The 9,717-nt window shown below is 49.1% G+C and overlaps 1 protein-coding gene and 1 long non-coding RNA gene across 4 annotated transcripts in view; one reads left to right on the top strand and one right to left on the bottom strand.

The window, feature by feature from the left end:
• The window catches only part of LOC104652893 (uncharacterized), a 23,762-nt gene extending 19,131 nt beyond the window's left edge, over nucleotides 1-4,631 (bottom strand). Inside the window, exon 1 of the long non-coding RNA XR_012513215.1 lies at nucleotides 176-4,631. This is a non-coding gene — a long non-coding RNA (uncharacterized LOC104652893). The remainder of the gene's footprint in view (nucleotides 1-175) is intronic.
• The window catches only part of RBPMS (RNA binding protein, mRNA processing factor), a 189,543-nt gene extending 179,826 nt beyond the window's left edge, over nucleotides 1-9,717 (top strand). Inside the window, exons 7-8 of one of the 3 annotated variants that reach the window (XM_074383903.1) lie at nucleotides 2,292-2,361; nucleotides 9,634-9,717. In XM_074383903.1, coding sequence (XP_074240004.1) covers nucleotides 2,292-2,354 — 63 coding nt within the window. In that variant the 3' untranslated portion in view covers nucleotides 2,355-2,361; nucleotides 9,634-9,717. Of the gene's footprint in view, nucleotides 1-2,291; nucleotides 2,362-4,598 lie in introns of all 3 variants that reach the window. The other 2 variants (XM_074383905.1, XM_074383904.1) reach the window with 2 other exon arrangements.

Raw genomic sequence — 9,717 nt, 5'->3', positions numbered from 1 at the left:
CAAGTACATAGTGTCCTAGCCTGAGACACAAGAGCGATGAATTCAGGGGTCTGTGTGTCCGCCACCCGCCACCCGCCACCCGATCCACTCTGAGGAGCAGCCACCTATTGCATAGCTGGCGTCCTCACTCCTCAGCTGAGCACAGTCTCCCTGGACCCCACAGCTCGGAACCCACCTTCGTGTCACCCTGGAGTGCACCTCGACCAGGTTGACGAAAGCCTGAGGACAGGCTGCACGATCATCCCCCACCCTGCAGGCACCTGTGCAAGTGAGAACGTGGGGGCTGTGTGCGAGAGCTGGTCAGAGAGGCTGGGGCAGGGCTTCCTTCTCGCAGTCACCTGCACAGAAAGCAGAACCATGCCATCCACTGTGCGGCTCTCCCCTGGGCAGCCCTCCCCTTCCTGTGACTCCTGTGAAGCACCGTCACGTCTTGGCCTCGTCGGGGCCTGGCGCCCCAACCCACACCCAGGCCACACCAGTCGCACCACTGCGCTCCACACTGACCCAGTGCACACAGACCCATCCCCTCTACTGTGTGTTTAGGTGTCCAGCCCCCTACCTGCCATGGGGGCTCTGTGTCCCTGCCCTGTCCTTTCCCACCTGTCTCAGGAAGGCGGCTCCAACTCTGCTCTTTGCTTAGTGAGCCAGTGGATTCAGATGCACCAGGCCGTGAGCCGTGGGTAGGTATGAGTTCTTTCTTCTCCCCACCTCTGCCCTCCCTCCTCCCCTGGACTCTTCTGTCCCACTTCCTGCCTGCTCCTACCTCACCCCCATCTGGCCCTCTATTGCCCTCTTTCTTTTGTTCTGCACTGACTTCCCAGAGGAGTGTATTTTCCAGCCTCCATGCTCTACCTGGTCATCTGGTCTCTGATCATATCTGGCATGGTTGCCAGAGAAGACCTGACACACAGGAAGCCTAACGGGAGTGGTATTGTAGGCAGAAGCTCCAGTGTGTCCTAAGCCCGCATTTGCTCACTCTGAGGCTGGTGAGGAAAGAACCGCTCATGAGGAAGCCCGTGGGGAGGTGCTTGGACCATGAGCCAGGTCGGGGTGCTGTGTCAGATTTCTTTAGGACCTAATTTCCAGACATCCCTGCTTTTAGAGTCAGGTTAGGGGATCTCATGGAGCCTCATCCTGGATTCTGACCCCGCTGGGCCCTGTGATCATGGTCATTCAGAATACCCAGACCTAGTTGGCATCCCCACCTGTAAAACAAGGAGATGAGGCAGGAAGTTTCCATCAGTCCCTTCCGAGCCCTGCGGCCTGCCAGACCCCCTGCATCTCCATTTGAGCTAGAATGGCTCTTGCTTTGTCGTTACCCTTTGGAGATCCGAGTAAGTCCTCCTCTGCCGCCCCACAGGAGGGCTTCACCTGACGTGGCCCCACAGGCCTTACCTTCTCCACTCTCAGCAGTGCTTCTGAGCTGCTAACGGCGGTCATGGGGAGACCATGCCTCTTCCATGTGAAGAGAAGAGCAGTGGGAGGCAGGCATCTCTTGCCTCTGTCCAGAACTGACACGGCCAGTGAGGAATGCTGTTAAAGACAAAGTGCACTTGCCCTTTTGGTTTTTTTTCCTTTTCATGTTTTCCTTGGCATAAGACCTGGAATATATGGCCAGGTGGACAGTGTTGCTCAGTCCACCTGTGTTTGGGGCTGGCCTTCCACTTTGGAAAGCTAATGGAAGAGACAGGGCTGCTGGTCCTACCTGGGAAGCTCCTTGCTAAAAGCTGCAGGCCCATCTCCTCAGCAGAGTGAGCAGAGGGCCTGGGGTACAGGCACCCGCAGTGCCAAGAAGCCAGACCCTTTTTCTAGAACAAGAACAAAATCGCAGTGAAGTCCTAGCCAGGCCACTGGCATGGGTGGGCTCTTGAACTGCTCCTTCCTTATCACAGCAGATGTGTTTCTATACTATGCTTAGAAAGCCATTAGACAGCCTTTCACCAGCCTAGTCCTGGGAAAAGGAAATCGCTGGGCCAGATCTTAGCCTCAAAATAGCTGCTAACCTTTAAAAGGAGGATGAGAGCAGAGGACTGGGTGGACCCTCGGGTGCGTCTCGAGGTGGGTGCTTTCCTCAGAGAGCTTGCCCATGTGTTCATAAGGGTGTGTGGGACATCTCTCAAGACACTGCTCTGATGCTTTTCAGCCCCGTGAAGAAGAGGTCCTCACAGGCTAGTGGGAGTGGGTACCATGTTGGAACAGTGGGGAAGTGGTAGGCAAGCGGGACCCTCCGTCAGAATGGGGATGTGTTGGGGAGCCCTGGCTTACAGGCTTCTCCCTCCATGTCTTTTCAGATGCGCTGGCTCCCTCCCTCTGAGGCTACTTCTCAGGGCTGGAAGTCCCGTCAGTTCTGCTGAATACTATGTAAGTACTCGGTTTTCTATGAATATGCAAAGCCCCTACTACAGTTGTGTACATGGTGGCTGCGCCATGAACACGGCTCTCATCCTTCCTCTACACCCACACCTCAGGCACCTCCTTTGGTTGTCCAACTTTGTTAAACTCATTTGAAGAACTACATGGAACTGCGTCTTTCTGAGAGGAAATCACCTAGGCATGGGTCACTCTGTTTGAGTCTAACTTACAAAACCAGTACCTGGCCTCCCACTGTAAGCAGTCAGTGCTACTTTCTGTAGAACAGCTGTCAGAAAATTTTATTACATGATTGTAGTTCACCTGCTGCCAGCATTAAACCAAAACCTTAAGTTACAGGACTAGTGATCCACTAATTTACACAGTAGTTTATTATGGGAGTCTTATGGAAATTTACTAGAATGAGTTTCCCTGCATACATCATATGCAAAGTTCTAATCTTTATAAAAGACCTCATTTTTCTGCTGAAGACAGAGTGCACAGTTCCAGCAGGCTTTCCTTTAAGGTTTTCATCATGAAGGAAGCAATATTGTAAATTGGCATTTTAGCAAATCTCTTAACTTTGCTTCAGAGAGCTACCAAATGAAGCTTTTCCTGTAAACACAGAATTTCTGCCAGATTCTAAAGGTCTTCTGTAATTCAGAAATACTGAATTTCTGTTCGGTACAAGGCACTGTTCTTCTAAACTCTAATTTGGTATGTAAATTTGGAGAGTCTACTTAACGTTTTTAGACTGTTCCACCATCAGCCAAGAGAAGGCTTTCTCTTGGTTTACATGGTTCCTTCTCAAAATCAGAAGAAAAATAAGAAGAGGGAGTGGGCTGACCCTCATCCTGTTAGAAATGCTAAAGAGATCATGGCAAACCTATGCACCTAATTCCACCATAGTGTTATGGGCCTTTCCCTGGAGACTTGTTAAGATAAAAATACTTACAAACAAAATTAATGTTCCTTTTCCTTTTCTACCATTAATAATGAGTCCATCTGCTTTTGTTAGATCATTTGAGGCCATTTAGACAGACTTCTCTGGAGAGGCATTCTGTAGAAAGAATAGGCCCCTGGTCGACTTAGATTCCACTTACATGGAGAAATATTTCAGACCTCTCACAAGAAAACGATTGAAGAAATAGTAGGCACTAGAGCTGGCCTCTTGCAGGTCAGTGCCCTGTCAGTGAGGAAGAAAGAGAGCATTGAATATGATTTGTAAACAGTGCTAGGGTTTATTTAACACAGGTAAGTTGCCCTGTTGACCTGAAGTCTCGGGTGGGTCAGGTCACTTTCAAGATCTGGGAGGACTTCTGCATGTGGACTTCACTTGTGAAGTTCTCATCACACAGGAGGCCGGCCCTTTTGGATGATCTCCGGTCTGAGGTCAGAAGACCCCCCTTCTGTGTTTGCAAAGGAGAGGCCTCAGCAGACAGGAGAGTAATGAGCATGAGCATGTCGGAAGCCCGTGGACTAGTGTCTGAGCAGCCAGTCATAGCCCAGCCACATTCACGGCTCTTCCTCTGACAGTAGGGATAGGAATGTTGAGAGAATGCTCTGCACTTTAGGACATCAGCATCAGTAAGCTAAAATTGTATCTACTCTTCCTCTAACCCAACATATTTCATGTTTTAACCCAATTATTTCATATTTGAGTGTGGCCAAATAATAGTCTTCTGGGGTGATCACAGGTGACGTACACAAATCCTTCCAGGGTCAGACAGTGAAACAAATTTCTTGACCCAAAGATTCTCAGAGCCTTTATTACCATATGAACATCAGGAATATTTACGAGGAGGGAGTACTTCTCAAGCTTATTTGAGACCAGGTCATCCTTTTTTCACAGACTCTTAAGTGAGTAATGCTTCATGCTTGGGGAAACCATATCCTAACCTCTTAGCCAGAAACGAAACCAGAAGCTCCCATATGTAGAGATCCGTGGATGAGTATTCATCTGTGATGCTGCTCATTAATCTGTGATGGTATCTAAAAACCCAGACAGTGTAGCTTCTTGTAGCTGCTTTTGTTTGTGCTTCATTCCGTCTGACCTGCGTGCACGTGTGTGTGTAAATACCCTTTTTAAATGGTAGTGTTAGAAAATGGCAATTGTATTTTAAATGTCTTTTCATAGTTAACAATTCATAATACAGAGTAATGTTCTTTTAAAATACTTAACTATTTTGTGAATTCTAAAAGTTTGCTTTTTAAGAGAGTTTTTTTTATTTTGTTTTGTTTTGCTCCAGGGAATACCAACTGTTAAGCTATATAAGACTTATGTTTGACACATAGTGTAGGGTCTATTAAGTGTAGAATTTCGTTAAGTCATGTTCCGTCTTCATGTGCCCATAATGAACTTTTAAGCACAGATCCCAAAGCCATACTCACATGGTTGCATAGGATCCTCTCTCCGTTACCACGGTGCCGCCGGCCCAGTACTGCCTTACAACTTCAGACGGCACTATTCACACGGACCCTGCTGTGAGCACCTCCCTCTTCCATGAGTGTGTTTAGCTCTCCACTCTCACAGGCTGGTAGGGTGTTCAGCTGGAGGTATCTAGGATGAGGAAACTGGAAATTCCAAAACCCACGAGAGAGGGCATGGCTTAAAACGACCTGGCCCTCAGCGTAAACTGACAGTTGAAGAATTTCATGAAACTAGAAGAGAAGCCACACACCGAGCACATCTGAGACCCAGGAGTCAGCAGAGAAAGAGCAGCCTCCAAATAGTGGAGAGGGAGCTGAAGGAGCAGGGGTGTCAGGCCACTTCCGTCAGAGCCAGATGCTCTAGGAAAGTCAGTCGCAGTGAGAGAAGACCTGCAGCTTGGCAGTTTCATTTGGTAAAGAAGCTGGCAAAGGATGTTGGCCTAGGACCTAAGGAAGGGCTTCCCCCGCCCCCCTTACAAATTTATGTAGGCTTCAGAGAAGACATCCACTGTGAAGCAGTTACATGGGTTTCAGTAACAGAGATCCTGAGTTTTGTTTTTATCTGCTCACCTAATATTTTTCCAAATCATTTCTCTCAGACCCTTCAGCGGGAGCTTTGAAGGCAGCATTGGCTACCAAGAAGGATCAGCAATTGCTGTCCTTTGGAAGTATGGCTTATAAAAAACCCTTTTAAGATCTGAATAAGAATATGTAATGGGCCAGGCACAGTGGCTCATGCCTGTAATCCCAGCACTTTGGGAAGCTGAGACCGGTGGATCACTTGAGGCCAGAAGTTCGAAACCAGCCCAGTCAACATGATGAAACACCATTGCTACTAAAAATACAAAAATTAGCTGGGCGTGGTGGCAGGTGCCTATAATCTCTACTTAACTAGGGAGGCTGAGGTAGGAGAATCGCTTGAATCTGGGAGGCGGAGGTTGCAGTGAGCCAAGATCGTTCCACTAAACCCTGGTCCAGGCAACAGAGCAATACTGTGTCTCCAGGAAGAAAAAAATATATATGTAATGTCTCCTGTGGATGAATCATTTATGGTGAGCTAAGCTTGGGCCATGGGCCAGACTCCAGCCTCGGAGCCTGTGGGGATCAGGTAAGGAAGGAGTATGGATAATGGCACCCATTATTCCTGCATGTGGGAAGCCTAGTCTCCCAGCCCATCTAAAGTTAGACCAGCTCAGTGCGGCTCTATTACTTCTGCTCCTTCTAGTCTCTTGTATCAAGTCCTTTCCAAGACAGCCTGTAATCCAAGCTGTGTAATCTTAGGCAAATGCAAATTAGAATTGGAAACAGTGGTGCTGATGAGCTAATACAAACATTTTAAACCAGAACAACTCTGTCAAAAAGGCCAAATGAAAACCACGTACCACTCGTTGGCAGAGGCTCACATGGCTCTCTCCCATTTGGTGGAGAGGGCTTTCTTCCTCAACTCACTTTCCCAGCATGGAAAGAACAGATCGAAGATGAGCAGGAGTGACGCTGTCCTTCCAAATCCTGAATAGGGCCTCCAAGGCATTTTCATTTATCTTCTTGGACTTCTTAGTGCTCAAGAGAAATCAGTGACTAGACTAGAAATATAAATAAGTACTTTATTCTCTAGACAAACATTTGTTGTATCCGCTATGTACAAGATATATGAACATGACAGACAGGCCTGTGCCCCTCAGGTGCTTAAGTTCTAATGGCAGAGAACTGTGGACACACAGAGGGGAGTTACTGCTCACGAGCCTGCAGGATCAGCCTGCTGTGAGAGCCACAGCTGAGGGCATTTACAGGGTGTGTGCACGCTGTTGCCGGGGCATTAGTGAGACCATCAGGAGAGGGGTAGTCACAGGAACAGGGTGTTCCTGGCGTTTTAATTTGCTCAGCCTCTTGCTGACGGATGGTGTCGAGTCTGGCCACAGGCTGTGTCTACATCACTAGAGTTTTGCTGATGGTCCAGCCATGTGCCAGAGCACCCAGAATATAGAATCAAGATTGAAAATTGTCAGTTTCCCAGATACACTAAGAACAGGAGAAAGTGAGCAACGTTGCTGTCAGTCCTTGCACGCAGTGAGAGTTAGGCAGCTTTCCTTGATGGATGTTAAAGAAGAGTTAACTGTGAAAGGGAAGAACCAGTATTTGGAAGCCAGGTGGAGTGTAGGGGGAGGTTGTCTTCTTTTCAGGACTCATGAAATTTTCCTGGCCATGGACTGGGACCAGAGCCCAGAAATTAGAAGCACATATAGTTACAGCTCCCCCCCCACCCCCCCAAAATTGGAGAAGGAAATGGCAAGAGAAAACAATGCAGAATTTGGAGCAATTTGTCCCTTCTCTTCTGTTTTGGGTGGAACGGCCTCACCTGTCTTTGGCTAGAGCTTGGAGTCATCTTCAGGGGAGCCCCAGGTCCTGGTGCCCAAGCAGAGCTTCAAGCTTAACAAGGAGGAACGGCCCAGACAGCCGCAGTGGCTCCTGCTGTCACCCTGACCTTAGACGAGAGCCACGTGTTTGTGTCACACTATCACACTGCAATGCACCCAGCAACCAGTATGAGGCTGAGGTCTGTACATCGCACCTAAGGCTACACAAATGCCCTAACTGTCCATCATATCTAAGGCTAATACAGTGAGCAGCCACAGCATCTCTGGGAGGAGATGGGTAGTATGTAATCAAATAGACATAATAGTTTAGGTGGCGATAGTGTTGAGGAAATAAATTAAGGCCAGGTAAGCAGCTCAGTGCTGTGGCAGGGCAGCGCTTCTGGGGCCTTCTGCTTCAAGGTAGCAGAGCAGTCAGGGTCCACTTGAGAAGGTAACCCTCAGCAAAGACCTAGAAAGAACCAGCTTCATTCAGGGTTTCTGTTTCAGAACACGCTCCACTGTAGTGAGGGTTAGAAAATATTTGACTCTGTAATCTTAATTAAATGGACAGGAAGTGCAGCAGGCTTGGCTCTTGGGCAGTGCAAAGGAATTGCTGGGAGAGCACACAGGACCCTCCTCAGAGACCTTTCTCCATTTTCCCAGTGAGGAGACGTGAGCCTGGTTCTGCGATTCCTTCCAGTTTTGGGGTCTGTTATGGTTACCGTCTGAGCTGTAAAGGTAGGGGTGGGCCTGAAGACCCTCCATCCTGCCAGTCCTGTGGACGAGGTGGGTGCCCCCTCCAGTCACCAGTGTTTCCGCCACATCACAAGCACTTACGAGCTCCTCTGCAAACCACGTGGCAACCAAATGCTGTGAAGGCTGCAGCCCACCCCCCACCTGCTCCTGTCCATTGTCTGTTTTCTGTGGATCTGGCTGGAGTCCTTGGAGACTCCTGAGCATGTACACCGACAGAGCTGCCTGACTGCTCCCTGGAAGAAGTTCAGAGAGGGAGTCACGTGTTCAGACCAGGCCATGGGATCCCACGACTCCTGAGAGCAATTCCTGACTGGACTCTGGCTCATGTCACTGCCCCCAGGTAACCCGCAGGTGCAGACAACTGTTGTTGAGGTCTCAGGAGCAGCTTAGTGATAAAACCCTGTGCTCCTGGGGACATAGATGAGAGGGAGGGTCCCAGGATCCCAGTATTCATATCAGTGCTGAGTCGCACTGGTTAGCTTAAGCCCAGATGTTTCTTATCCTAAAAATGCAGCCTCCCGGGAAGTGCAGCTGGCTCTGCAGCCCTGGCTGGCTTGCGCTCTCCCTCCTGTGTGGAGGGGGCCTGGAAAGGTTGGGTGAGCTGATAGGTTTTGTGTGCAGAGATTATTTTTCTGTTCTCAAATAACCCAACTTTTGCTAAAAAAAAAAAAAAAAACAAAAAACAAAAAACTAGAATCACATCTAATGTTGTATAGGGAAATTCTGGGGGAAATATTTTCTTCCTTAAATTTGAGAAAACAGATGTCCTAGGAAGGTAGTCCTTCCTTAAAGCTCAACCTTGATTCTGGAGTTGGGTTTCAGCACAGCAGTCCCACTCCCTGTGGAGTCCTGGTGGGGCCACTCAAAGGTGCCAGCTGAGCCAGTGCCATCCTTCTGGGGAACTTGGACAGTCCGCAGCAGTACGTTATGCACTCTGGTTCTCAAAGCCTTGCATACTGGACATGGCCTGTTTGCAGGAAGGGAGATCTGAGAAACGCTAGTAGGAAGTAGGACCGCTGGTGTCCACATGCACGGAATTGGGCTTCCTTCCCTGGCACTGGAATCTTTGCTGTAACCAGCTGCGTTGGGGGCAGCCATACCCGCAGGAGGAATATTAGGAACAAATTATTTGCTGGGTCTTTGTACCTTCGTATTTCAAAATTCTCAGACCCTAGGGAGTAGCCAGATACATTCACACGTGGGCATCCTTTTGGTTTTTGTTTTCCAGGAGGTGCCTGGGGGAAAGTTTAGTCCTTAGTGCCTGTGACAGACAGCGTTTTCCTATGGCCTTGGGCTGACCAAAGCTGCTGCTTCGAAGCAACTCCTGGAGGAGGTTGTTTCTGGATCTTGCTCTGCGGGGCTTTTTGGTGGTCCTCGAGGACTAGGCCACAGCCTTCGGGATGTGGTACAGAGTTGTCCTTGCGGGCCCACAGCCTCCTAGCACCCGCATCAAGAGTTCATATGCTTTTATTCGAATGCCCATTCTCCCTGGCCCTCAGGAGCCTCCTCTGACTTGCTCCACCAAGTCCTCAGTGTGTTTTCCTGGCTGAGAGCTTTTCGTGCAACATATGTAAGGCCATTCTGCAGTGGCATCTCGTCCTCCACTCAGCAGCAGAGGCCTTTGGTCTCTCCCGTCATTGCGTGTTTCGGCTCTCTGCCCTTAGGACAGGCCAGTCTTCAAGACCCAGGCAACCCCACAGGAGGTCACTGTGCACTATTAATGGGTGATCTCTCTGCATCCCAGGTCCCAGGTGTGTGATGGCGGCTGCAATCTGTCTTGTGGGTATTAACGCAATCTTCAGTGGTGGCTACTGTTCTCTAGCTGTTC

The sequence above is a fragment of the Saimiri boliviensis genome, chromosome 13 (genome assembly GCF_048565385.1).
Source record: "Saimiri boliviensis isolate mSaiBol1 chromosome 13, mSaiBol1.pri, whole genome shotgun sequence".
NCBI lineage: Eukaryota > Metazoa > Chordata > Mammalia > Primates > Cebidae > Saimiri > Saimiri boliviensis.
Note: the sequence above shows the minus strand (reverse complement) of the source record. Positions and strands in the feature narration are given on the sequence as shown.